At 55.9% G+C, this 27,679-nt stretch overlaps 7 protein-coding genes across 7 annotated transcripts; 3 read left to right on the top strand and 4 right to left on the bottom strand.

The window, feature by feature from the left end:
• Nucleotides 1-125: 125 nt before the first annotated feature.
• UV8b_01445 (uncharacterized protein) lies at nucleotides 126-2,521 on the bottom strand (the record flags this gene model as incomplete). Its single annotated transcript, XM_043138943.1, has 3 exons — nucleotides 126-479; nucleotides 633-2,265; nucleotides 2,325-2,521. 3 exons carry the CDS (start codon nucleotides 2,519-2,521, stop codon nucleotides 126-128), a joined length of 2,184 nt encoding a protein of 727 aa, XP_042994877.1.
• A 456-nt stretch (nucleotides 2,522-2,977) lies between these two features.
• UV8b_01444 (uncharacterized protein) lies at nucleotides 2,978-5,207 on the top strand (the record flags this gene model as incomplete). The annotated part of the gene is made up of 5 exons (XM_043138942.1): nucleotides 2,978-3,049; nucleotides 3,359-3,386; nucleotides 3,477-3,841; nucleotides 3,919-4,696; nucleotides 4,786-5,207. The coding sequence occupies 5 exons, from the start codon at nucleotides 2,978-2,980 to the stop codon at nucleotides 5,205-5,207; spliced, it is 1,665 nt and encodes a 554-aa protein (XP_042994876.1).
• A 1,795-nt stretch (nucleotides 5,208-7,002) lies between these two features.
• Nucleotides 7,003-9,265, top strand: UV8b_01443 (uncharacterized protein; the record flags this gene model as incomplete). The annotated part of the gene is made up of 4 exons (XM_043138941.1): nucleotides 7,003-7,783; nucleotides 7,887-8,671; nucleotides 8,749-9,077; nucleotides 9,178-9,265. 4 exons carry the CDS (start codon nucleotides 7,003-7,005, stop codon nucleotides 9,263-9,265), a joined length of 1,983 nt encoding a protein of 660 aa, XP_042994875.1.
• Nucleotides 9,266-10,209: 944 nt separating this feature from the next.
• On the bottom strand, nucleotides 10,210-12,546 carry UV8b_01442 (uncharacterized protein; the record flags this gene model as incomplete). The annotated part of the gene is made up of 2 exons (XM_043138940.1): nucleotides 10,210-12,191; nucleotides 12,291-12,546. The coding sequence occupies 2 exons, from the start codon at nucleotides 12,544-12,546 to the stop codon at nucleotides 10,210-10,212; spliced, it is 2,238 nt and encodes a 745-aa protein (XP_042994874.1).
• A 1,160-nt stretch (nucleotides 12,547-13,706) lies between these two features.
• UV8b_01441 (uncharacterized protein) lies at nucleotides 13,707-16,686 on the bottom strand (the record flags this gene model as incomplete). The annotated part of the gene is made up of 2 exons (XM_043138939.1): nucleotides 13,707-16,114; nucleotides 16,296-16,686. The coding sequence occupies 2 exons, from the start codon at nucleotides 16,684-16,686 to the stop codon at nucleotides 13,707-13,709; spliced, it is 2,799 nt and encodes a 932-aa protein (XP_042994873.1).
• A 4,430-nt stretch (nucleotides 16,687-21,116) lies between these two features.
• On the top strand, nucleotides 21,117-21,789 carry UV8b_01440 (uncharacterized protein; the record flags this gene model as incomplete). The annotated part of the gene is made up of 3 exons (XM_043138938.1): nucleotides 21,117-21,124; nucleotides 21,222-21,428; nucleotides 21,615-21,789. 3 exons carry the CDS (start codon nucleotides 21,117-21,119, stop codon nucleotides 21,787-21,789), a joined length of 390 nt encoding a protein of 129 aa, XP_042994872.1.
• An 888-nt stretch (nucleotides 21,790-22,677) lies between these two features.
• On the bottom strand, nucleotides 22,678-25,754 carry UV8b_01439 (uncharacterized protein; the record flags this gene model as incomplete). The annotated part of the gene is made up of 2 exons (XM_043138937.1): nucleotides 22,678-24,881; nucleotides 25,040-25,754. The coding sequence occupies 2 exons, from the start codon at nucleotides 25,752-25,754 to the stop codon at nucleotides 22,678-22,680; spliced, it is 2,919 nt and encodes a 972-aa protein (XP_042994871.1).
• Nucleotides 25,755-27,679: the final 1,925 nt, after the last annotated feature.

Raw genomic sequence — 27,679 nt, 5'->3', positions numbered from 1 at the left:
TTGCGCTGACCACGGCGTTCCGTCACCAAAAGAATCTTTCTCAAAATTCGACATGCGGCCCGCTACAAACTGCTTCGTGTTTTTTCCAAAAAGCACAGCTCACTCATGCACCCCTTTCCCTTCAGCTAATCAGCCTTGGTATTCGGGTTCCCATTCGCTCCCAGGAGGCCCCCCCTAAGTTCCTTGATTCCTCCCATGGTATTGTCCAGTCTGAAATGCCCGCCGCGCCCGAGGCGGGAACGGCCGCGGAGCCATGACAAGGTGCCAAAACCCATCCCTATCACGCACCCCAGGGACAGGTATGGGTGTTCAACAAACGCCGACTTGATGTCCAGCAAGACCTTCTCCACGGTAGACACTGTGAGTTTGTGCTTGATAACATGAGGTCCGTAGACAATCTTGTCCAAAGTCTCCATAATCGACGTCCGACTGACCATGATGTAGTTGCCAGTCACGGTCTGATCCCAGTATCGGCGGTTCTGTCAACCCTTGTTAGTCGGCATCGCTAGCTTTGCCCAGTCCATCCCAAAAAAAAAAAAAAAAAAAAAAAAAAAGAAGAAGAAGAAGAAAAAGAAAGAAAGAAAATAGAAAGAAAAAAAAAGTCACAAACGACAGAACCAGGCCCAACTTACATCTTCATCGTTGATGATTATCTTCTCACCGTCCTTGACGTCAATCCCATACGTCTGTCGAATCCACCGTTGCCAATAAGCACCGTCAACCCACGCGAAACCAACCTCCTTACGGCCAGAGTTGTTCATATCGACGCGAATAGCCTTGGCGGCGCGAAGCGCACGTTGATCTTCACGGTCTTCGGCCTCTTCGATTCTCATTTGCTTCGAGTCTCTCAGCTTCTTTCGCTCCAGCTGGAATTCCTGAATCTGTCTGTCCATCCATTCGTTGGCAGCCGTCTTCATCTCGCGCAGGGATCCGGAAAAGGCATTCTGGTCCACATGACTCAAAATTCCCAGGACAACAATCTTGCCGTTGAAAATCTGCCGCGCGTTGGAGGGATTTACCTCGGGCACAAGAGGCAACCACACCGACCGCATCCACTCCAGTACCGCATTCTTATCGCGCATTTCGTCGGGCGTGATCGGCGGGTAATACGTGGGTCTGCCTTCCCGGGACACCAACAGACGTGGCCAGGTGGTGATTCTAAAACGCTTGTACAGCTCGGGGTCGTTTGTCTTGACGAGTTTTGCATGGCCGATGAGGCTGAGAGGGATCCTTCTCAGGGCCTCAAAGTCCTCGCTGGTGGTGGCATGGTCGTAAAAGTAGACAAAAATTACGTCTTCCTTCTCTTCCAATGCTTTGAAAGATGTCGCGTTGACGTCGGGTACGCCGCCAGCCAGATCAACAGCCTTGTCTGCGAATTGAACAAAGTCGCCCAGTCCGCGAAGACCGTTGTATTCGGCTCTTTCGCCGCCTTTGAAGAATATGAGTGTAGGATATGCAGCAACTTGCACATCTTTGCAAAGGCGCGTCTCCTTGTCGCAGTTGACTTCGCCAATGTTGAGCTTTCCTCGCATAGTCTTGGCTAGTTGCTGCCAGGTTGGCCCCATGGCTTGGCAGTGTGAGCACCAAGGTGCATACAGTTTGATGAACCATGCATCCTGAGTTTGCGTCACCAGTTTTTGAAAGCTTTCCGCCGTCAGAGAAACCGACACACCTTCTTCGTTTGGCGTAACTGTTGGCTTCTTGGGTTTTTTCTGCTTCTCCAACTCTCCAGCTGTAGGGACCTTCCAGCCACTGCCAAACGGCTTCTGAGAGGCCTTGGCGTTGCTCTTCTTGGGAGTCTCCTTTCCTGACGTGCCCTTGTCCTTGGAAGCCTCTTTTCCTGACGTCTCCTTGCTCGCCTTGTCGATCGATGTACCTGTTTCCGCAGGCGCCTTTTTGGTGGAATCACCGGTTTTAGCCTTGGGTGATTCCTTGTCACCAGCTTTAGGTAGCACCAAAGGCTTGGGTCGGGACCCTGGTTGTTGCTTCTCGAGGCCCTTTTCGATCATTGCACTGACCACGTCCATATCTTTGGCGCCCACAACCTGGTCAAACTTTTGGCCATTCCGAAATAGAATTGTTGTGGGAAATGACAAGACATCGTGGTCGTTGCAGAGGTCTCCATACAAGGTGCAGTCGAGCATGCCGAATCGGAAGTCGTAAAATGTCTCAAAGCTTGATCCATCGCTGGTGCTGGAGGTGTAATAGAACTCGTACAGAGTCTGGAAAGTGGGAGCAAAAGCCTGGCAATGATGACAGTAAGGGCTGCACATGTACTTAGCAAATCTCTACGCAGAGAGGAAAATACAATGACGGCTTCACACCTGTAGTTTTTGACTATGAGCCATGTGGTCTTATTGACCTCGTCATTCCAATTTGCTGGCGACAACTCCAGTAGGGGCGGGACAGGTTTGAGGTCGAAAACAGTGCCCTGGGACACAGACTTGTTGGCATCGGAATTCTCCTTCGCCCTGACCAGAGCCGCAGCGCTGGCCAGGAGCGACCAGGCGCTCAGTCTCATGTGGACGTCACGTAGCTCCTCGTCTGGAGCAGGTTTGCCTCGAGTAAAGCCAGTAAAAGGATCAAATATGAGAGAGCCAAGGAATCGAGCGACTTGTGTGTAGCAGTAAAGGGCCGCACCCGGAAGAAATCTCGTTTGGTGGGCTGTTTGTCGTGCGATGAGCTGGACGAGTCCGTTTTGGTTGAGTTAAATTGACTGTTGCAGGGGATCAATTCGGATGTCTTGGACCCCTTAAGCGATCACGGATCGTTTACTGGGCACGCCTAGAGGCATAGAAATGGAGCGACAGCAGCCGGAAAGGGATCGCTTCTAGGCGAAACCCGAGGCTGCCAAAGATCTGATGATGGGAGCAGAGGTCGGCTGAGCGCAACGGAGACAGAGGTCGACGGGACCGGGAAGAGGGACGTTTCTGCCACAGAGCTGGGTGAAGCGAGGCGAAAACCGCGCCACTTGCAAATGACTGAGCTGCCACCGTGCACCGCCACGCCTCATGGGCTTGCCACCACGGGCCACCCTAAAGAAACCGTTGTAGGCAAGAACCAAAGAAACGCGTGCGGCTGCCAGGAGAGTCCTATAGAAGTGCCAATTTCACAAACACATCCGACCATCCGACGTGCTTTTTCCCTCCCTTTATCATCATGTCCTTTCGACCATCATTGAATGGTTCCCCCGACTTGTATTTCCTTTGTAGGACAAACCTCCTCTTTTCCCCGTTATTGAAGTCTGCACATTTGTCCTTGGAGGCTGCTTGAGGATCATTGATTGCATTTCAATTACAGTCGCCTGAGGTGTGTGTGGTCGGTCTACTGTTGTCGGACCAAAATCTTAACGCTGCAGCTGCAACCTTTTGGCCCATACTTGCGAAGTAAGAAATTTGGAGTCTGGTTGGAACAACGAGGCCCTGCCTGCTCTCGGGGCACCCTCCAGCATCCCATTTGACTGATCCGCAAAACAGTTACCATGATGGACGCATTTCGCAAACGGGAACGAGCGGAGGATATGGGTCAAGAAGAACAGCCATCATCGTTGCGTACCCCTGTTAGTCCTCCCCGAAAGAGTCGGCGTCTGGAGGTGGCGCATTGGAAATCTCCCTGGCAGTTAACTCGGATCCGGGATCTGCCGGAACATGTCAACCGAGATGCTGTCAGTCTCAAAGATATTCTCGGCGACCCCCTGATCACAGAGTGCTGGGAATTCAATTATTTGCATGACATATCGTTCTTGATGGACGCCTTTGATCCAGATACGAGACATCTAGTAGATGTGCATGTTGTGCATGGATTTTGGAAACAAGAAGATTTGAATAGAGCGACAATTTCCGTGAGTACAGTTGCATGCCGGTTTATCAAGTCACACATGACTGGCAGAGCATGCCATGTTGACCCTTGCGTTGGCAGGTGGAGGCAGCTCGACATGGTAACGTGAAACTTCACGTCGCCCCAATGCCCGAGATGTTTGGCACCCACCACTCCAAAATGATTATATTGTTTCGCAACGACGAAACTGCACAAGTCATCATACACACGGCCAATATGATTGCCAAGGACTGGACCAACATGACCAATGCGGTATGGAGGTCACCCCGGTTGCCGAAAATGGATGACGAGACTGAAAAGGCCGCCCTTCCCAAGGACTATGCCGACCTACGGATCGGCGGCGGAGAACGATTCAAGGCTGACCTTGTCAACTATTTGAGATCATACGACCGTAGGAAAGTCACATGTGGGCCGCTCGCAGACAAGATCAGTCACCATGACTTTTCTGCTGTCAATGCAGCATTAATAGCAAGTGTTCCTGGAAAGCATCCCACAAATGACTTGTCAAAGACGGCCTTTGGTTGGGCTGCGATCCAAAGATGTCTTCAAACTGTAAGATGCAAACCTAGCGTCTCGGAAATCGTCATTCAGGTGTCATCCATCGCAACCCTGGGTGCCAATGATACGTGGCTTCAGAAAACACTCTTTGAATCTTTGAAAACTTGCAAGGATGAGCCTGCGCAGAGACCAGTTTTCAAGATTATATTTCCCACAGCAGACGAGATTAGAGAATCTCTTGATGGCTATTCGTCGGGCGGATCGATTCATACCAAGATACAATCACCTCAACAAGTCCAGCAACTACGCTACCTACGACCAATGTTGCACCACTGGGCAAATGATAGTCGGAATGGGATATGTAGGTTCCTTCGTCTCCCTTTTCTTTCTTTGTAATTTGTGTCATGAACTCTGATTGTTGTGCTCGACAACAAGCTTACTAGGTGACAGCTTTGCCTCCGGAAAGTAGAATGAAGAATGGTGGGCGGAACAGAGCTGCTCCACATATCAAGACATACATTCGATATAACAACGTGAACTCGATTGACTGGGCACTTCTCACATCCGCCAATCTCTCCAAACAAGCATGGGGCGGAGAAAGTGTCAAGTCAACCGGGGAGACGAGAATAGCGTCTTGGGAAATCGGGGTTCTGCTATGGCCCGCGCTATTTGGCAGCAACGCTTCGATGGTGGGCACATTTCAGTCGGATTTTCCTGGGGGAGACGACTCTGCAAACGAGACTGGCGCAGATTTGATTGGATTGAGAATCGCTTACAGCCTTCCTTTGCAGAGGTACAGTCAAGAAGAAATTCCATGGGTTGCGTCGAACAACCATCCCGAACCGGACTGTTTTGGCCAGAAATGGATGTAGCGCGGCCTCCTTCAAGAAGCATGTCTGTAGTGGAAAGACTACATGACTTCTGATTGCGATTGGAGCACTGGTTGAAAGTGGCACGCGACCTCATTACCCACCCCGGCTTTGGGGTCCAAAGTGCTGCAGATGTCGACTCAAAATCACCCCTACGGTAGGGTAGGTGGAGGCATGGCCGCCAGCTCCCGACTTGTTATGTTGCACTTGCCGCTCAGAAGCCTATACAGCTCCCAGCAACGCTTTAATCGTGTGGCCAGACTGGGAAATTCCGAATACGATCAAAAAGGGAAAAGGTTGTGAGAGATTGGGGGCGACCAAAAGGTGCCGAACTTGGTGTTGTACAGACCTGCAGCCGCCGCAAATATTGGTAACGATGGCGATTCGTGCTGCCTGGCAGCTGCATGGCTGCCTCATGGCACACAAACGAGCCCTCCGCCGCGTTGATGATGGAGCCAGGATGGAGAGCACGATGCCCCCCTTCGGAGGCAACCTCGCGACAAGGAGCAGCACGGTGTGGGCAGCTAACGAGGAACAGCGAAGCCATGTTTCCCGTTCAGTAAACAAGCGAGTCCAGCAAGACGGTTGCTATCGTTGGCAGGATTTCAATCTGAAAAGTCGCAAAGTCCGACAGGATGCATCTCCGGGCGCAGAGCACAGAGCCAGCCTCAAACAATCCGTCATACCACCTTGATGCAAGATGCAAGCAGAATACGGTTGTCAGCAGACGGCAGAAATTATGTGCTGCAGCCAAGATGTTTCCTGATGTCAGTGAGCTGGGGAGCGGCATACAGCTTACTACGATGACTACGACGAGAGGCTGTTTGTGTGTTTGGACTGGAAGGAGAATCCGACGATCCGGAGGTTACAGTACTTAACCTAGGGCTCGGTACGGACTACGGAGTACCGGAGCCTGGGTTATACCAGACATTACCTTTGGACCGATGTGACTCACGGCCACTCACCCGAGCGAGGGAGCATCTGGGCCAGGCCCTAAACCGTAAACGTCTTGGCACAAGCCAGGCACACGGTACCGCGGAATACTTCGATACGCGAATACTTTGATACTTTGGTACGCGAACACTTCGTACTCGCGTACCAACCAAGAAGACGTTTTCGATCCCGGCCGTTGTCGTCTGTCTCGGTGGCGCACCAGACTCGAGACTCCAGAGCGGCGCTTCCTGCCTTGTTCTTTGGCAATTCATCGCTGATTGTCTTCGTCGTCTGGGTTCGCCGCACCAGCACGCTGTGCTCGGCACGCACGTCCTGCGACCTGCGACCTGCGTCCTGCGTCCTGCGTCCTACTACGTCGCTACGTCTATTCCGTGCTCCGCAGTGGACATTGGAGCTAACACCTGCAAAGCTGCCGAGTCAAGCTGCCGAGTACGGCCAAGGATAAGGTTTCCACCTTTTGACATGGAAGGCCGCGTTCCCAAGTATTTTTCTCTCTCACAACTTTTCCTCTTGGCCCCCCTGTGCCGAGTCCTCGACCGCAAACACTACTACATTGCTGCAACAGCACAAGCACCTGCCTTTCTGCAATCAACCGTACATGTGGACTGAGAACGATCAATCGATTGCGTCATGCAAGTAACCCCCAACGTCAGTTATTCTCCTTGTTAGCTAGCTACTCTCTTGTGCCGTGGGAGACGCCAGAGTCAACCCTATGTATAGTTTTTCTGTCTCAACGCAAAAAGCACAAGCACTCGCACGCCGACATCTGGGCGCCCTTCGAGCTTTGTCTTGAACTTGTACAAAGTCTGCCAACTGCGGGACCCCGCGTCGAGACAAAAACACCATGGCTGGCGGCGGAAAGCAAATCAGCGCTTCTCCCGTTTTTCGCGGTCGCGACCTGCTCTCCACCTCTGCTCAACACACATACTTGTCCAGCTCCCCCTTGGCGGAGCAATTCCTAGCAGATGACATCGCTGCCTGCTCAGACGACGATGCTGACCACGGCGGCCTGCCCGACGCCCCCGACGCCCTCGTCGATGGAAACCACCCAGCTCGTGGCCACGGCATGTATCGTCGACCCAGCGGTGTTGCTTACGGCGGAACCCGGCCCGTGTTCAATGCCCAGCGCGTTGATGAGCCCATCCTGACGCCAATGGAGAGGAAACAGTCCCGAGACGCAGAAAGAAGCTTGCTACGAGATAACCACGTGCTGCCACCCAAGCACCTCCCGGGTCGCGAGGAGGAAAAGCACAACCTTGCGGCTCGGCTCTACAGACGGCTCTACAGACGGCTCTTCAGCACCAAACTTGCTCGGGAGGGTATTCACGATGAGCACCACGTGGCTTTCCCCGGCCATGTTGTTCCCGCCACGGAACGGTCGCCGCTACTGAACGGACAGCCTGAAGGTTCCGACTCCGCCTCCGGGTCCGGGGATGACTTGGACCAGCAATGGGAGGAGGCTGTTGCCTCTGGCCGTGTGCACACCACATGGCAACGCGAGGCCAAGACAGTCGTGGCTTATTCCTTGCCCCTCATCACCACCTTCTTCCTGCAGTACTCCATCAATGTGGCCAGCATCTTTGCCGTAGGCAGGATCGGAAAGATTGAGCTGGGAGCCGTTTCCTGTAAGCCTCCAAAACACGCGCACTTTCCGGCCAACTGCTAATCCGGAGGGGGGGGGGGGAACCGCTTGGGCCTTTTCTCTTGTGTGCTCTCTCATGTCTCTAGTGGCAAACATGTCGCAGGCCATTACTTGTCTTGCTCCGTTTCAAGGACTGGCCACCAGCCTGGACACGCTCTGCGCCCAGGCATACGGCTCGGGCCACAAGCAACTCGTTGGCTTGCAGTGTCAGCGCATGGCGTGCTTCCTCATGTGCCTGTCGCTCCCCGTTGCAGTGCTCTGGTTGTTTGCGGAGAGAATCCTCGTCTACGTTGTCCCCGATGCCGAGACTGCCCGACTCGCCGCCCTGTATCTCAAGGTCATGATATTCAGCATTCCCGGCGTCGTCTTGTTCGAGGTCGGAAAGCGCTTTACCCAAGCCCAGGGACTGTTCCGAGCAACGACGTATGTTCTCATCGTTGCCGCTCCCATCAACGTCTTGATAAACTGGCTTCTTGTGTGGAGGATGGGTTTGGGGTTTGTGGGAGCCCCAATCGCCGTGGCCATCACGGAGAGCCTGCTGCCGATACTGCTCTTCTTGTACATCGCCTTTGTCGATGGCAAGCAGTGCTGGGGAGGGTTCAGCAAGAGGGTCTTTGCCAACTGGTGGGTCATGATCCGACTTGCTCTGCCCGGCATGATCATGGTGGAAGCCGAATGGCTCGCGTTCGAGATCATGACGCTCCTGGCTGGCCAGTTTGGAACAGAGTATCTCGCTGCTCAGAGCGTCGTCGTCACGCTGTCATCCATATCGTACCAGATCCCGTTCCCCATGTCCATTGCCGCGTCCACGCGCGTGGCGAACCTCATGGGAGCGGGCTTGGTTGGCGCTGCCAGAATAACTGCCAAGGTGGTGCGTTGGTCCCCGGGCTTTGCTCCCCCGACAAACAATTCTCCAAAGGAGTTTGACTGACGCTTTTGCTCTCTTAGGCTTTTGTGGCCGCCTGCGTCATTGGCACTCTCAACCTGACAATCTTTTCGACACTGCGCTTCCGTCTGCCCTTGCTCTTCACAGACGATCCCGGGGTCATCGAGATTGTTGCCCGTGTTCTGCCGCTCGTCGCCGTGATGCAAGTATTCGACGGGCTGGGTGCTGGTGCGCACGGTCTTTTGCGCGGCATCGGCAAGCAGTCCATCGGCGGCCCGGTCAACCTGGTCTCGTACTATGTGGTTTCGCTGCCCATTTCGCTGGCTCTATCTCTCGGCTTAGGCTGGAAACTCGAAGGCCTGTGGGTAGGCATCACAGTGGGCTTGGTTCTGTAAGTCCTGGGCGCCCATGACGCCTGCTCCCTGCCGAGACGAGAACACACGAGGGGCAGGGAAGAGGTTTGCTTTGGCTGTCCGCTGACAAATCACCAGGGTGTCCTCGATCGAGTACGTGTATCTCCTCAAGACGGACTGGCACAAGGCAGCTCGCGAAGCTGCAGCCCGCAACGCGGCAGGTTAATCTCGGTGGTGGTCGCATGCATGCATGAGTCGGCATTTCAGGCTGGTTGGTTGTCGGCGCACATGAACTACAGCATTGCAATTTCCCTCTCTCTGCTTCTGTGTCGTGTTTTATTTATTTGTTTATTTGTTTTTCCCCTCCCGCGTCTTGTCCTCTTCCTTGGCGGCATGTGCAGTTGGGCTCGATCGCGTCCGGGAGGCGAGTCGAGTGCCGACTATGCTGATGGCATTGGCTGGGGTTTATTGTCTCTGCATCTGTCGGCGTCTGTGTTTCCTTTTTATTTTTTGAATTTTGAAAATTGTTTCTTCATCCAAGGGAGTGATTGTTGGTGCAAGCTGGAGCAAGGGAAGGGAGGTGATGCGATGCACCTTTGTAAAGTATCTCGTCGTTGCGCAGTCGCACAGCCAGATATTCGTCACGTTGGGCCCACGGAACCCGCAACATCTTGTCAAGACTTTCTTCGCGACAGTTGGCTAACCGCACAATGACGTAGGCCACGTGCCATCTCGCGACATGGTGCGCAAGACATCCGTTCCTACAGGTAAAAAATAATACATCAATGTTGGTTCCTCGACCGCCCACGCCACCATCGCGGCCATTGCCGACTCTCTCTCTCATGCCGTCGTTGCAAGCGTCACTTTGACCAGGAGACACCACGTACACAAACGTACAACGGGCACCGCCCGGCCTTTTTTTCTTTTTTTTTATATAAAAAAAAAACAAGGCGTAATCATCACCAGCCCGTAGCCCCCCCCCCCCCCCGGAGAAAAGACTGCAACCGGTACAGTCGGCTGTGCCTCAACTCAGCATGGAATGCGTGCTGATAGCCTTGGGCCCCAATTCACTGTTTGCACACCAAGACATCGTTAGCCAGCGTCTCTTTTCAACTTGTGCCCGGTTTGGGGAGGGGTGGCTCCGGGGGGGGGAGAACCAAGGGCGGCGGTTTACTTGTAGTCTACTCTGCTGAGGCTCATGAGGCGCTGGGCCTCGACGCTCTGCGCGTCCATGTTGGAATGCAGGCTAAAGGCGATCCGGGCGGCGACCTGGGCGCCCAGGAACATGGCCTCCTCGAAGCCGTTCTTGGTCCACTCGCTCAGGTAGGTCGGCAGGGCGGCCAGCTTGATGCTCGTGGGCGTCTGGCTGTGGAAGTGGTGGGCCGCGGGGCCGGCGGCGTCCGAGCCGGGCTGCGGCGTGGCGACGGCGGCGGCGGCGGCGGAGGCGGAGGCGGAGGCGGCCCCCACGCCGAGGGTGCTGGCCGTGGTGGCGGCCTGCAGGAGCGGGTTGACGCCGCTGGCGGGCAGCTGGTGAGGCACCCCCGTGAAGGAGCCGGTGGGCGTCTGCGACCCCGTGCCGGTCGGGGTGGCCACGTTGGAGGGCAGCTCCGACGTGAACATGGTGGCGGTCGAGGGCGACACGAGGTGCCGCGCGTGCAGCGTCTGCAGGATGTTCTCCCGCAGGCCGCGCAGGCGGGCGCCGTTGCCGACAAAGACGAGGTTGTCCCAGCACGGCGGGCGCATGTACATGTCGTCGATGCCCTGGATGGTGCGGTAGATGGCCGTGACGATGCGGTCGATTTCGGACCGGTCGGCAAAGGTGAAACGCTCGAGGCCGACTTCAATGTCGCGACGGACGCGCTTCGGTCGGTACTCGGGGGTGTCGGGGACGGCGGGGACGGCGGGAATGGCGGGCTCCGGCTTGGGTGCCTCGTCGGAGGGTGCTTCTTTCGCTGCTGCTGCCGATGCTGCTGATGATGCTGCTGCTGCGGGTGGCGGCGCAGAGAGATGGGCAGCAGAGGACGCGGCATCGTCCATGGTCCTCTCGGGTGTCTCTTGCGGCTCGTCGGATGCAACTCCAACGGCTGGAGCGGCGGCGGCGGCGGATGGAATCGCGGCTGCGCCACTCTCGCCCACCTCCTTTGCCGGCTGCACTAGTTGTTGTTGTTGTTGTTGTTGTTGTTGCAAGCTAGGCGGCTGCGTCTCGGCCGAGGGCTCGGCAGCGCCGTTTTGCTTGGCCTCGGGCGGCACCAGCTCCTGGATGACTTGCTCGTAGAAAAACGTGTTGAGCTTCCTTTTGGAATTTGGAAGCCGGGCTGGCTTGGCTGGCCCGGCGTCGGCATCCTGCTGCGCCTTGGGTTTTCGCCCGGGCTTCCCCTTCTCCTTTTCCTTCTTGGCCAGGAATTCCTTGGTCTGGCCGCTGGTGACAATGGCCGCGACGTCCAAGACTCCATCCTCCTCGGCGCCGGGATTCGCCTCGCCATTCTCGCCATTCTCTCCATTCTCGCCATTCTCCTCGGCGGCAGCGGCTTCCGCGGGCTTGGCGAGCTCGGGGGGCTTTCGGGCATCCGCCGCGGCGGCGGAGGCGGAGGCAGCGGCAGCAGAGGCAGCGGCAGAGGCGGAGACGGCAGAGGCGGCAGAGGCGGCGGCGGTAGAGACGAGGTTATCCTGGGGCAGCTCGACGAGCCCCTTCTCGCCAGCCGCGTACGGCAGAACCTCGCATATGTTGCTCCTCTTCAGCTGCTCCGCCATGTCGTGGGTAAAGTGCCTGCCCTTCAGGAGCTTCACGAGGCGCTGGGTGAAGACCTCGCCGCCGCTGATCCGGCTCCCGGGGCCGGCGGACCGCACGTCGCCCTGGTTGACGACTCGGCCGTCGTGGATGGCCGTCACGTCCACCTTTTCGTAGCCAATGTCGACGACGGTCATGCTGGGCCACTTGAGGCCGTACTGGGTCGCGATGCCGCTGTGGATCATGCACAGCGCAGGCGTGCGCGTCTTCTCAAAGACGTACTGCGCAATGGCCTCGCAGTCGGGCCGCGTCCACTGCGGCGAGGCCATGAGCATGATGGGCGTGTTGTGGTACGTCGTCGTGAGCAAGCCGTGGACGTGTTCGAGAAAGGCCAAAAAGGCATCCATCTGGACGATTCGGCCGCCTGGGAGAGCCGCCCCGGCGGGGGGGTTTGGATGTGAGAAGAAGCTCTTCCTGGCGGGAGGGAGTAGGACTGGATATTGCGCATAGACGACCGACGTACCTTGGATTGGCCAGACAGCGCCTCGGTCTTGGTCGACGTCTTCAACCCATTCCTCGGTTCGCACTCCGCCGACCACCTTTGTTCGCTTGAACGTGTGGTACGGTCGCCATCCGCGCCCGTCCCTGAACATTCTCGTGGGCAGTCGGCGAGTCGGGGGTGTCAACTCGGCGCAGCCCAGCTGCGCCATCGTGGTTCTGCTGCCGGGGCAGATGACGAGGATTTGCTCCTCGCGCCATTTGCCCGCCGAGCTCGACATGCTGGTCCCTGGACAGCCCGCGCCAAGCGAAGCCAATCGAAGCCAATCGAAGCCAAGCGAAGCCAAGCGAAGCCAAGCGAAGCCAAGCGAAGCCAAGCGAAGCCAAGCAGAGATTGATGGCCCTCACCTGGACCGGGCCAGTCAATGGGCGGGGAGTGGTGGTTGTGTTTTGTGTGTTTGGCTGTCGTGAAGGATGCTGCGAATAATGAGAATGGTTGAATTGTCGTCGCGCAGAAGAAGCTAAGCCAAGGTACGGAGCACAGTGGAGTATGCAGTGGAGTCTGGTTGCGTGCACTGTGTTCTCTTGTGGTCTCTGTGGCGGTGGCGGCCGTCAACCAGCCACACTGAGGGCCCTCATCTCTCTGTCTGAAGCTTCATAACTCAACTTCAAGCATGCATGTAAACATCATGACATGTCAACTCCCCCTCTGGCACCTGGCAACGTTGGCCATCACCATTCGCATGCAATCACTGGCAATCGCTTCCCCTGGCTGGCTGAAAGCACGGGACTGACTGCAGACTTGAGGCACCCGCATTTTCACGCTGTAAATTATCGGACATTTTGACAACGCCCTTGATCTGGCCATGCATCGTCATGGCCACCCTTTCTCCCCCCCTCCTCAAGTAAAACCCAACGGGTCCGAACCAAGTCTTTCGCTTCCATCTCAACAAACCTTGCTTCATATCGCATAAAGAAACCACAATTACCGTATATGGCCCGTCAGACGTGCTCGGAGCTTCGTCATACGTCTCCCAACTCCGTCAATCATACTTGACCACCAAAAACATGCCCGTAAATGCCGCATCAAAGTGATCCAAACGCCTGTTTCTCTTAATCCACATCTCCCCAGGTGGGTTCGACATGCTGAAGAAACCACCCGAGCATAATAAATAATTGTGCGACGCCGGCCCAAACAGAGAGAATCAATGAGTCGAGGAATAATGTCGGAAAAAACAACAGCTATTACCTGGCTCCAAAAATTTTGCCAGTCACAGCTTGTTCCTTTTTTTTTTTTTTTTTTTTTTTCTTTGTTGGCTGTCTGAATGGAAATAAGTGGTCAGTTTGTATGAGTCGAACCAATAAATCAGTGCACATCTCAAGCATGGGAGGAGCAATGAATTGTCGCTCCATGCCGCACCATCTGACCTCTTTTATCGTGTCAATAAACGCTCGTCTCGACTAGACGCAATGTCGCTTTGCTTTGGCGCTGTGTGAGACCCTCGTTACCCGTCTCTTTTAGTTGGTGCTCCCCGTCATCCAGCTGTCCCTCCCCGCCCATCTTCTTGGGGGTGTCTTCTTCGGTTGTATACTCCACAACCGATACATTCCGGTCAGAGGTGGGTGTTGTTAAAGATGATCGGTCAATGCTCCAGCGATCTTCTGTCAGACCCGTCAATATTGACGAAGTGTGCCTCTTGCTCATGGTAGAGTCCGAATTATCATTGGGTCCGTGTGCGTCATGAATGAGCAGCTCCTCCTCTTCAGTCATTTGATACACGGAACCGTATTCGGATTCGCTTGCCTCGATTTGGGACAATGGACCCTTGGCTTCAGTGCCCTCCGGTGGCGGCATCTTTGCTGCCGCGTCCCACGCAGCAGCCAGAGATTCACCGCCAGCTAGCGCTTCTTGAACGCTTGCTTGGCTGTTTCTCGACTGCCGCTTGCTGGACCTCTGGGGAAGGACAAATCTACCCTGCGACACACTGTATGCAGGCTCATCAGTCGTTGCGGTTGCCTCGGGAGAAGGGGTCGCCTGCGCACTTTCATCCGCCAAGGCTGACCGTGTAGATTTCTCGTCTCTTTTGAAGACATCTCTGAAGTGAATGATGCCCTTTGCAACGGGAGCTCCCCGAGTTCGTGCCATTTCCGCAGATTCGCCCATCGCTAACCCGGCCGAGTTCCTCAGGCTTGTTTCTTGGGCCTTCCTCTTCCTCTTGTCCGCCTCCTCCTCCTCGTTGCGCAAATCCGCCTCGCTAAACGCCTGACGCAGAGGGTTCAGGGCTTTCACAGTCTCTGCGCCGACATCGCTCTGGGCGCACCTCGAGTTTCTCGCCGGGCTCCGAGTAGGCAGCGGTGGAGCAATGCGCCTGGGAATGTTCACCACGTTGCCCTTGGCGTGGATCATGCGTGACACGACGGCCCGTGTCCGCGCGGGCTGAACCTGCGCCACTTCGAATATAACAGGCTCCTCGTCAGATTCACCCAAGTCATCTTCGTCGTCAGCATCGTTCGTATCATCCTCCACCTCGGCCTCCCTGTCGGCAGATGATGCATCGGCTGTCGAACCTTTCTTCTCTTCGTCGAGCATGCAGGTGGCGGTCGACTTGGGCCGGCTTCTCGCAGGGATTGGTGGTAGTTCGGGTTGAAGCAGATCGGTGGACTGCTGCCAGGTGAGATGTTTCACGGGAGTGAAATCAACGGCTGTGTAGTCGACCGCGTCTTCGTCGTCGTCGTCTTCCTGTACCTCCGGTATGCGGTCGACGAATGCTCGTTCAAGCCCATCCTCGCTCCGACCAGGGCTCGGCGTTATCTCTGGGCCATTGCCGGCACCAAGATCGGTTTGCGTGCCGGCATCTGTCACCTGACTCTTGACCGTAGCCAAAGACCTGACACTAGCTCGATTACTCTTGGTTACGCAATTGTCCATGCTCTGCCGGTCGAACCTGGAGAGTGTCGGGCTTCGCGGGTTCGAGTTGACTTCAAACTGGCTGCTGGTCGGCCGCAGGCGACTGCCGGCTTGCCGGATTTCGAGGCCAGCCATCTCCAACGCCAGAACGCCAAAGGGGTCCGGATCATCGGCCTTGACGATGCCAAAAGACGAGGTGGTGGGCTGGTGCCCAGAAGTCGACTTGGGCGTGGCTATCAGAGCATCCCCGGGCGCAGGTTCGCTCGTGGTCAGCCCGACGGCGGCCCTGTCGTAATCCGTTCTGCCCTCGGCCAGCTTGATGACCTCGAATAAGGGTGTGGTCTCTTGGACGGGTCGGGCAACATTGCCGGCTAGAATATCCATTTGAGTGACGTCGCGACCGTAAAAGCGCTCATTCTCATTACCGCGCTCCGTTAGGATGCAGCCTTGCAGGTAAGCGGTTTGGTGTTGGCCGTGGGCCTTCATGTATGCCAAGACGGTGTTATCGAGATGTTTCCAATTAAAATGAGGCTCGTCCGAGTTCATGCTCGTCAAAGGGCCGTTGTTCAACTTGACGTCATCACCCAGAGTGACACGAGGCCGGGTGATCATTTCCAAGGCGGATAGATTAGTAACGACGAGAATGCAATCGTACACATCGACGCCGATGATGAAGCTGAGCGTTGGGGTATGAAGCATGATTCCCGAGGGCGGGGACCAAGTGCCGTCCGACTTTCTCGCAATGAGAATGCCGGAGCCGCCGGAGCCGGTCATCCATAATCCGCTCCTCATGCAGGTGAAGATGGCAATGCCAGCAGCGTTTTGTATTATACGCTGGGGGATCTTTTTCATTTGTTTCGCTGGAGAACCGGGCTCCTCGGGGTTGGAATTTGCAGCTGATGCTGAGGTTACAGCCTCCGTCGGTGCCAAATAACCGTCTGCTACAGGAAGAAAGGACATTGTTAGCAAGATCAATCGAGTGACGTTTCAACGAGCAACAAGGAGCACCAGCTCCAACGCTTTTCCTTGCCGTGTTTCTTTTTCTTTTTCCTCTTTTTTTCCTTTTTCCTTTTTTTTGGGCGTTTCACGGTGGGATGAAGAAAACTATAGAACTGCACATACTGCAAAAGGACTTGAGAATTCTAGCCGCCTTGGTACATTCCACGTCGAGGGTCGAGGGCCAGAAGGCCTCACGCTCGATCCTGCCGCCATTGGCAGCCGAAACATTGATTGGGGCGAGGGATTTGCCAGGAGATTTGAGTTTGGGCAAAAGTGTGTTTCCAGCGGGGTTGCTGAGATGGCCGTTGCCGTCGCTGCCGCTGCTGCCACTGCTGCTGCTGCTGCTGCTGCTGCCGTTGCCGGTTATTTGAGTTTTGGCATTGTCATTGCTGTTTATGCTGGCACTGTTGCGGGCAGCCCAGCCAAAGAAGCCGCTTGCTGGCGGTGGTTTGGCAGGGCCAGAGCTCGAGTTCCTCTTGTCCCAGGAGGGCAGAAAGGAAGAGACGCGCTGCATGGCGGGCGGCGAAGCGCCACTCTCTGTCGTCGCCGCTGTCGCCTGGGCGAAGACACGAAGGGGAGGGTCAAGTGCGAGGTCGAAAGGCAGGCCCAGCAAAGCAGCCGATACCGTGAGGAGGTGAGCGGAGTGCCCAGGGTTGAGCCAAGAGCAGCGGTGGACGGGGGAGCGTCAAGTTTGATGGGAGGCGTTTGATGTGATGGGAAGAAGCCTTTGTTGATGGAGGCGAAGGGGGAAAAAAAAAAAAAAAAAAAAAAAAAAAAGGTAGTAAGGCGAATGGATGAATGGAGTGGAGGAGCAGAGCAGAAAAGAGGGCTTGGCTGCCTTGGCAAGCTCCAGTCATTAGATGAAACTGATGGGAGTTGCCGGACGGGCTGGGCTGTCTGAGCGGCAGTATCAATGTATTAAGGTACGGACGGTGGGTAAAGGACCCAGCCAGCTTCGAGCAGATCAAAGTTGACCCCCAAGCTGACCCCTAGGTCCTACTGTACCAAGACAAGACAGGTGGGGACCGGAGCTGGCTGTTGGCACCTGTTGGCACCTGTTGGCTGCTGGCTATGCCCCAGGCCATATCCCTCTATCCCTAGCTGGCTCCTCAGCGGGCACCAGACATGGACGTTCCCTTGGGCTCTCTAGTGGTTTTCTAGGCCAGGGCTGTCCCTCCAAGCCGCCGAGATTTGGGGGTTTCGGCTTTTGCTCAAATCGCCAGCTGTGCCAAGTGGCTCCTCCGAGGAGGGTCTGGTCTGGTGGGCCCCCATAAGCTTGGTGCATACCAGCAGATGTACGGAGTACTCGGTAGCTTTCAGGGTACCTACATATGGGTAGGTACCTAAGGTACCTTGGGTGAGTAGGTACCTAGGTAGCTTCCAAGGTAGCAGCAACTGGCACCCAGCAACTGGCACCAACTGGCACCCCGGACGGCCTCGGGACTCGAGCGTGAAGCAGCCTGCTTGGCGACGTCGAGAACAGCCCGAACCCAACCCCAAACCCTTCCCCAAGTCCCGACTGCAACCCATTGAAGTCCGCAGCACCTTTGCGTGGCGCTGGCAGGCACGTCTGGTCCGACCGACCGCTGGCATGTCGAGTTGTCCGTCAACTCGTCTGGAATTTGCCAATTAAAACCCTGCGCTTGACGGTGGTGCAAGTCAGGGACGCGCTAGCGGTCTTTAGCCTGGCCCAAGAGCCTTGAGGCTTGGACCTGCTCTGGAGTGTGTCATTCCCGTCGTCATCCCCCCCCCACCAGCCGCTCCCCGCCCCACTTCAGAGCCTCGTACTACCGACACATGACTCTGGACTGATGTCAGCTGCAAACAGCTGCAAACAGCTGCGCGGATCCCCAAACCCTCTCTGGAGCCTGAATTACTAACACTTGACGAGATGATGGTGATGCGCTCCGACCAGACTATCTCATCTCTCTCTCTCTTGTCTTTGCCCCTCGTTGGGGAGAATTGGATATTTTCTTTTCTTTCTCGTTTCACTTCCTGGACGCTTCGTGGACACTTCCTGGACACGTCCTGGATGGCTGGAGAGAAAAACCAGCGTTGGCCGCGAGCTAAACCCAACCGAGGCGTCGAGGCGAGTTGGCGAGTTCGCGCCGATTTCTTCAATCCAGTCGGTCCAGGTCGTCCAGGTCGCGTTTGCGTTGCGCAATCGTGTTTGTTTGCAGCCACTCCAGCCACGCCCGATGCCAGCTTCACACAGCTTCACACTCTCGACGGAGTTGTACGGCCTGCCCACCCAGCCTTGTCACGGTTGGCGTTGAGCTTTGTGTGCGTGTGTGTAGCGTGTGGGTGGGTGTTGATCCTTTGTCTTATCCGGACACGAGCAGTTTCTGAAGAGCAATTCTAGTGCTCTACTCTCCCGCTTCTCTCTCTCTCTCTCTCTCTCTCTCTCTCTCTCTCTCTCCGTCGTTCTCACTCTTTTCTTTTTCAGGGGATTATGCAACAGAGAGATTGCTCGCTCTTTCCCAGGGGTTCATGCAAAGGAGAGAGCGAGCGGACACGCCAGGGCACCCAGGGCACCCAGCGCTGATTCCTGGACATGGGCCGACCGACGCTGGGCGTATCACGTGTGGATGAGCGCCAACATTCCAGACCTTGGGCGGCGCCAGCAGCGCCAGCCCTAGGTTGTCTGTGTCTGGGTCGGTCGGTCGAGCACCGGATCAAGTCGGGGCGGCGGATCAGAAGGAAGGGGGCTAGCTGGCGGATGGCGTCGTGGTTTGAGCCGGCCGTAAAGCCTTGCGAAGCCTTCTGTGACGGGGGGGAAAAGGGCTGCATCACATTCCCCGCATTGGGGGACCTGCGGCCAAGCTCTCTCTCGTTGCTGGCTGCTCCCCGAGTCCTCTCTCTGTCTCGGAATGGATTGCTGGATCGAGGGAAAATGCAACTTGCAACAAGACAAGGTTGGGTACATGTACCCACCCGACGTCTCGACCCTGCAGTTGCAGTTGCAGTTGCAGTTCAACAGTTGCAGTCAACTCATCTGTTATCTATCCGTCGAGCTTGCTCCCCGTCCAACGCCGGGCCAAAGATGGCGTCGCGTCGCAAACCACTTGACGGCAGGCAAGCGTTGCTCGACGCTCGACGCTCGACGCTCGACGCTCGTCGCTCGTCGCTCTGCCACCCGACGTGGTTAGGAAGCACCGTCACCCGCCTCCGAATGCGACTCTCTCTCTCTCTCTCTCTCCCACATTGACAAATCAATAAATCAACCCGCTGGGCACCGATGGACAAGAATGAGACGCCACATGACACTCGTTGCTGTCTAATTAGTCCCGTTGACGCCGTTGGTAGAGCGCCGTCCAACCACACGTGTACCTCCATGCGGAGTTTTTATTTGACGCTAGCTTTCGACGTGGTTGCGCCCTCCACGGCTCACGACAGTCTGGTCCCTTTTCTTTCCTTTTTTTTTTTTCCTTTTTTCTTTTTCCCTTTTCCATTTTCCCTTTTCCCCTTGCTTCCCCCCCCCCCTTTTTGTTGCCCGCCCACAGACTGGCTCTGCCGGACCGGAGCGGGGAATGCATTCATTTCATCGCTGACATGTATCTGTCTTCTTGGCTAGGACTTTGCCTCGTCCTGGGTTTATGCTTCCAAACCCTAAGAGACATACGTACGCTCCTCACATTCCCCTCTCATCGATCCCCCACGAGTGCGCCTTGGATTTGGGCGTTGCAAGTCGCAACGCAACACCAAGAGGAAAACCGGGAAAAAAAAAAAAGGAAAGAGGCAAGCAAACAGCGCAGCAGGGGTATGCGACGACGACGACGCCGACGACCCCTGCACCAACAGCCGCGAACTTTCTTTTGCCGCATCCAGCCCCGTCTGCTCGTCTGCGGCTGGGGGGTCCCTTGCACGGAACTACTCTGTGCGCTTCCGCGTGCTTTGTTTGCGCCTTTTGCCTTGTGCAAACGTGCGATCCGATTCGGTGGTGGTGAGCTTTGTCGCCGCTCAGGCTCGGGGACCCTCGGGACAAGGCCTCGCAGAGGACCAGTCATTTCGTAACTCCCTTCCCGTCCTCGACTGGAGCACATGTCTCGCTGCTCTCGTCGACATGCACGCGAGCGCGCGCTGCATCGTGCTGTATCCGTCCTGCTTCTGCTTTCTGCCCCATCCATCGAAGCAAACACGTGCCCAGCTGCTGGCCCTGGCCCCGATGTTGCAAAGTCCCGGGGCTTTGGCTGGCAGCAGCGATGTGTCCAGCAAGTGCGGCTGGACCTGGGTCCGCGCAAGATTGGACTTGGCCCTACCCTACCGCCCAAAACGACACTGGGCATGCGGAGTACAAATGCATGATGCAGACCCCAGTATGAACGTGTACGCCATGCCCGGCATGCCGTACCCAACATCAACCTGTCCGCCTGTAGTCCGTAGTCCGCACGCCCACCAACCCAGCTTACTATCCTGTCCTATCCCGTCCACAACCCGACTCTCCGTGCGTCCGCGACTCCTGGTTTGTATTCTGGCTGTTGTTTATTATCAAGTGTAGTCCTTGTACTTCGCGACTCGTTCCTTTGTTAAATGATGGTAAATGTTTCAGCATGTTTTCGCTGCTATAAATGCGCGCTTATCGCCTGCCCGCAGGGCCACATTAGTAGAGCGCTTTGCTGCAACGCAGATTTCCCCGCTCCTCTGGCCACCACACAGGCTTCTCTGCTCGAGACGTCGCCTTGCTGGCTCGGGTTGTAACAATGCTAGAAACAGCAGGATGGATTCTGGGGATGAAGTCGAGGCTTCGCAGCTGGACCCGGCTGCCGACGCCCTCCCCTAATCCAGAAAAACATTGATGTGATGTGATGGCTGGCTCCCTTACAAGGCCGGCACCCTTCCGCCGCCCGCCCGGACCATCATTCATCCGCCCGCAGCCTCAACCCGCACCCCAAGCCCGCCCGCGTCCACCCCAAACCCCCGTGAACAACCACCCATCAACCCACCATGCTCAAGTCCGTCCTCCCCCAATGCCCAACCACCTGCTCACATTACATTACCTACCTGCACCCACCCAACTCGCCCGGCCAGCTGACCCTCAGAAAAATCCAGGGCGTACAAGAACCTCTCGCCGCGGGCCCGCGCCGGCCTCGGCGCCGGCATCATCGCCTGGTCCCTCGCCGGCACGTACCTGTCGGACCGCGCCGAGGAAACGTTCGGCTTCGCGCCCTCGGACCAGGACAGGGAGGCCCTGTGGAAGTGGGCGCCGAAAATCACGGCCGTGGAGAAGCCGAAGCCCAGTCCCGACGGGCGGCCAAGGTAAGGCAAGGCAAGGCAAGGCAAGGCAAGGCAAGGCAAGGCAGCTAGCTACATAGGTAGCTAGCTGGTGAAGAACGGGTTGGATGTGCTGTACGGACGGACTGCTGTGCATCAATGTGCTCTGTGCAATTTCTCTACGATGTATTATCTGCTGGTTGACTGGCTGGGCGGCTGGGCGGTGGGCAGACCGTTCGCGTCTCATCTACAGCCATCCAAGGGACTGGCTTGGATCGGTATCAAGCAGCAGCTTCTTGTCACTCCCTCTGCGCAGCTGGGCGCGTGGCTTTTCTTCATGTCGTCCATCATCACCCGCAAAGCTGAGAGCTTAAACATTGTTCAATTCCATGGCTGCCGAGCATAATCATGTCTGTCTGTCTGTCCTATGGCCTCTTGTGTTTGAAGAACCCTGCATACCACACAATCACTCTTCGTCGCGGAAAATGGGGAAAAAGGCGAAAACGCGAAAACGCAAAGATGCGGCAAAAACAATCGTCGTGGTCATTGCGCCATTCCAACAACAAAACCGTACTATACTGGACTCGTACTAGGAACAAACAATGAAAAAGTAAAAAAAAAAAAAAAGCCAAACCACCCAATTCCACAATCGAACCTCCTTTCATGTACCTTGCCACCGCGTCTGCAACAATGCATCCAGAGTACGGCGCAGCGGAAACGCTCGTCATCAGCCAAGGCCAGACAAGCGTCGTGAAACCTTCCATCGGAAAACAAAAGTAGCCGACCGACCGACCGCCGATTCTATCTTGATCAAAGTCTAGTAATGCAGTAACAACTCCTGGGCCTCAGTCTATTCTTCCAGAAAAAGAAAACAATGCAGTGTGCGCAACTGAGGGACCACCACCGAATTTCCGCAAGCCAAAAGGTAAAACAATCGTGCAAATAATGCAAAGGTTGGGACATCCCTGCCTGTCGCGTGGTATGCACCTCGGTCCATGTCAAAATGTCCCAAGGAGTGGGCAGAGAGCAAAAGGGAAGGAAGAGCAGCAAAAGACGAGAAAAGCAAACATTTAGGAACACGAAAAAGTAGGAAATAAAAAGGGGGAAAGAAAAAAGGGGGGGCAAGAGACGGGGGGGGAGGAAAAAAAAAAAGAAACGACGGAATAATAATAATACCCTCAAATCTCAACGCCTCCAAATGCAGCCACCACCCTGAATGCTTTTGGTCGAGTCGTATCATATTGCCTCCATTAACAAGCGCCTGCGGGGGTTCAGCTAAGCCATCAGTCAGACTTCAAGCTGTTCCAGCGCCATCCGACTCATGTGGGACTGAGCCAAAAATTCCTGCCAATTCAAAGTTCCATTCCTCATCGCCAACGTGTTTGTTGGCTTCCTGTACTTCACATGATAAATCTCCAATGTTGTTGTTGTTGTTGCAGTTGTTGTTGTTGTTGTTGGATCCGAGTTCTGATATTTTCCCCCATACAAAGTGCCAGGCATTGCACATGCCGCCAGCCCGAGCCTTGTTGTTCGTTTCCGAATCTGCACACGGAGCCCTTGACAGCAAGTAATGCGCCATCGCAGGCAGCGTCAAGCCGTTCCGAACCACTGCATCGCTCTTCCCATCGTAGGGGATGCCTGCTGCCATGTCTTGATGCCAACTCCTCTGCAGCTTGTCTACTGCAGACAGCAGCAAGGACGCCGTTTCAGAGTCCAAATTGAGCCTCGCCTGCGGCGGCATTGGCGGGCATGTCCAGGGGTTGTCGCCTTGCATGGGCACGACCCAGTCCAAGGACATCAGCTCACCCCCCGAGAGTGTCAAGTTTACGTTGCCCGTCTTGAATGCTTGTTGGATGGTCGCGATGAGGGTGATGCCTAGCACTATTTTGCCGAGAACATTGATGCTGCCTGGTTTGAGCTCAACGCCGCGATCAAAGAGCACGTGGCGGGCGGCTTGGAATTCCGGTCCGGCCACGCGATGCATTGCACCCGAGAACAGGGGGGCGGTAGACGAACGTTCCTGGATCAGCCCGAGGGCGCGACGACATTCGTCCCTGCTTCTGGCGTTCCAGGCAGCGTCATCGCAGGGGAGTGGTATGTAGGCTTCCGATGGGTCGAACTGGGCTGGACAGCCAAAAACAGACTCGGAAATGGCGTCGTATGCGAGAAGAGCGTGCATCAAGCGAACGCGTTTTTCCTGGCCGATCCACGCCACCCAGTCAAACTCGGCCGGCATTGTCTCGCGCGAGCCGGGTTTCCAACGACGCGGACGCGTCACAGAGTAAGCCGACGCATCCCCGGATAGGACAAGCAAGCCCAAACGGCGGGCCTGCGCCGCAACCATGGGCCATTTGTGCAGGGCACGCTGCTTCTGTTGCCAAGTTCCGTTACCCAGATGAAGAATGCTTGTCAGCAGGACTGCCTGGAGTTCTTCGACGCTGGATTCGCAGACTTGGGCGACGTGCCCGTCTTGCAAGCTCTCTTCGGAAAGGATGTGGTAGTCACGCTCCATGGCGGTCCAAAGAGCCTCCATCATGTCCCGGACGTCTGAAAGCACGACACGCTTCGAGTAGCACGCGCCAATGCAGCACATGCACGCCGTCAGCCCGGGATGCGCCTCCAGTATCTGCAACGTGCTCGGGTGGACTAGCGGGACATGCTTGTGGAAGTGGGGGTACTGATCAATGAAATCTTTAGTATTGTCAGGAGAAAAGTAGGGGTTCATGCCCGTGAGTGTAGGGTCAATCGCCTCGTTCGGAGGGTACAGGAAGTTTAGAATCTGGTTGGAAAGTTGAGAGGAGGAAGTTTGGGTATTCGGCGATAAGCCCCACAAGGAGTAGCGGACGGGATCGCTGGAGCTGCAATCCGCCGCCCCCGAATCGTGATTAGGCCCGGTTTTGGTTGCGATCTGCGTCTGCCCACGATTAGGAGGATGAAAGAGATTGCTGTTGAGGGGTTGATGCGCACCAGACTGGAACATCTGAGACCAATCTAGGCCAGATTGTTGGTTCCCGTTAGATCCACCATACATGGGCATTCCGTTCTGACCCGGGGGCATGCTGTAGCTGGGCATCTGCTGGTTGTTCATCGAGTTGGAGACGTTGGCGCCATAGGGCTGAGGGGCACCCATGCTCGGAGCCATATTGTTACGATCTTGGGGATGGCCGCCGTGGCTGTTGGACCGAGAAAGCTGGTTCTGGTCGCCGGGCATGTTGCTCATGCCGTCGTTGACGGGGACAATGCCAAAGGGGTGAACCATGCCATCAGCCGGCATGTTGTTCATGCCATTGAGGTGCTGCATGTCTCCCTCGTTGCCGAGGCCAGCGGCCTTTTGGGCTTGGGTGTTCTTCTTAACGTGAGCCTGAGGGTGGGACAAGTGGCTCGCTCCCGTGGGGTTCCCACGACGGATGGAGCACTTTTGGAAGTGGCGCTTCAGGATGTCACTTCGGGAAAACGTATCACGACAAAGCACGCACATATAAGGGCGGTCGCCAGTGTCTAGCAACAAAACGTCATGTCAGCATGCGCAAGATGCGCCGAAAAAAAAAAAAGAGATAAACGAGAAGAAAAGAAAAAAAAAACGAGACGAGAGACGAGTGACAAGACCAGGGAGGGAATTCTTCTCCCGCGTCAACGACCGGGGGTAGTCCACTTACGACGAAGAAGATGGCGCTTCAAGTGCTTCGCGTGCAGGTAAGTCTTGGTGCAGTGTGGGCAAGGGAACTTGCCGTCGGCATCCTTGACGGGAATGATGTTGTTCTTTGCGCCAGTGCCAGCGGTGGGGGCGGCCGGACGGCCCGGTGCGCTGGGCAGAATTCCTCGGCGACCCTGGGATCCTACAACATGGGTTGGTTGGTCGCCCTCGTGAAGAACATTGTTTGGCTGCATCATCGATCCAGGTCCATAAGGCGAGGAGACGCCGGGTTGCGCCATGATGCCCCCGGGTGGCATAGGACGAAGGACTGGAGGACCTCGCCCACCAGCTGGGGCGGGAGCAATAGGCTGCGCATGAGAGGCGGCCGTGGTCGTCTGAGGCATCATGGGCGCCGAAGTGCCATAGCCTTGGTTGGGAGGATATGGGTTTTGAGCCATCGAGTAAACGGCGGGTCGCGGCGCAGGTTGCGAAGTGTTTTGGTAGCTCGGCAGGTTGGACGCCGAGGTTGGCGTGTTGGGAGTACTGGTCCGCGGCGTGTGCGGGTGGCTACCGTAGAGAGGCTGCATGGCCGCAGTTGGAGGCTGCAGAGGCGGCAGGGTCTGGGGAAGTGGTGATCCCGTCTGCAGTTGATTCGGGGAGATGTCGCTGGGAGAAGGGTATGTCTGTGCCCCAGATGACCCGTTTATACCATTCGTCGGATACTGAGAGCCGTCCATACTACTGCGCGGGACGCGTGTCTCGTGTCAAAACAAATGAGTATGATGGCGGTCGCCGACGCGGTAAAGTGGTGAAGGCGGTTGCAAAGACGCGAAACAATTCCGGCGACAATAAGAGGGCCGATGATCCTCAGGTGGAGAGATTCGACAATGAAAGATCCGAATCTAGATGACAGAGATCGAAAGTGGAAAGGTAAAAAAAAAAAAAAAAAAAAAAACCTCGAAAAAAAAAAAGGAATGCTGGCTGCGAGGGCCCACGCCGAGGAGCGAGTAGGCAGGATGAAGGACGGGTTTTCCGCTGATGTGGATTGAATGAGGCTCGGAAAGCTGGTCCCGTCTTTCAAAGGTGTGGTTGGTGTGTGTTCGGGGAAGGGTTCAGAGTGGAGAAATGGGTCCGGATCCTTTTTATTTTTTTTATTCGGTTCTTTCCACGGGACTAGAATTTTTTTTTTTCTTGTCGGGCGGAGGGACAGAGGTTACTGCCAGGTACAACCGTGAGCAGGGTCAACAGAGCCAGAAGAGTGGGAAGGGTGGGAAGAGTGGGAAGAGTGGAAAGAGTGGAAAGAGTGGAAAGAGTGGGAAGAGTGCGTGTGGTAGGTGACGAGAGGAGGAAAAAAGTGGGCATGCGCAAGGGAAAACCCAACGTAGCGATTTGGCTCTGGCTCTGGCGCTGTCTCTGGCTCTGGTGTGGTGGATTTTGCGGCGGAACCGTTGTGATGCTTGTTCGACAGTGGCAAGTGGATCCCTTCAAGAACCACAAGTAGATAAGGGTGCTGGGCCCAGAAAAAAAAAAAAAAAACCGGACAAGAGGCCTGGTGTCTTTCTATGTGTCCAGCTTGTGTTTGCGTGTCGCGCCAGTGATCCGTGACCGAGTTTGGTCATTCAAGCGCGATCTGGCGCAAAGGGGGTACGGGAAAGGACTTAAGGCTGTTTACTCGGGTTGATGAGGATTGCACGAACAATGTCTGCCACGAACGGAGTGATGTAGGAGGAGAGAAAAGGGGGAGAAGAAGCGAAGAGAGAGGCTGGGGAGAGGACGACAGAAGAGGGCAGGGCGAGCATCGGCAAGCACAGTACAGTGACAGGGACTGGAGAAAGGATGAAGAACAAGCAAGACTGGAGGCAGCAGAGCAGGCCTGGGGTGTGGGAGTAGAGCGACGAAGCCTGGCGCCTGGCACCTGGCACCTGGCTGGGCCGGCCCAGCAGGTCCAAACACGAGGGAGGGGAGACATGGCGGCAAAGTACCAGGTACCCTGCAGAAGGGCGACGCACTAGGCCCTTGGGGGATTCCAGTCGAGCGCGACAGGGTACGTCACGCAAATCACGCTGGACTCGACACTGGACTCGACACTGGACTTGACACTGGCCCAGACACCCCGACGCAGAGACGTGCCAGGCAGGGCCAGACTCGAGGTAGACGGCACGACCAACACGCGTCACCCGGCTCACTGTTCGTTCACATTACAACAAAAAAAAAAACCACCTCCTGCTGACTGCTGATGCGCTGTAATCCGTACCGCACCGCACCGCACCGTACAGCAGCAGCAGGGTCTCTACTGTGTCGGCTTCCTGTTTTCGTTGGCTTGGGGGGGGACGTTGGGGGGGGGGCGCGCGCAGTTGGCAATTGATTCCTGCTTCTTGCAGCGCGGCATCATCACCTTGTTTCCGTGCTGCTTCGCTTTGCTTCGCCTTGCTTTGTTTTGCCTTGCTTTGCCTTGCCTTGCCTTGCTTTGCTTTGCTTTGCTTTTCTTTGCCTTGCTTTGCCTTGCTTTGCCTTGCCTTGCCTTGCCTTGCCCTGCCTTGCCTTGCACTTTTCGTCCCGTCACGACTAGGGTTTCTCCAAGCGCCCTCCGAGCGCACTAGCAGCGTCGTCTGACTGGATGGCGGCCTGCCGCACTGTCCGATCAGCCAAAGCGGCCAATCCG

Source organism: Ustilaginoidea virens, chromosome 1, assembly GCF_000687475.1.
Source record: "Ustilaginoidea virens chromosome 1, complete sequence".
Taxonomy (NCBI): domain Eukaryota; kingdom Fungi; phylum Ascomycota; class Sordariomycetes; order Hypocreales; family Clavicipitaceae; genus Ustilaginoidea; species Ustilaginoidea virens.
Note: the sequence above shows the minus strand (reverse complement) of the source record. Positions and strands in the feature narration are given on the sequence as shown.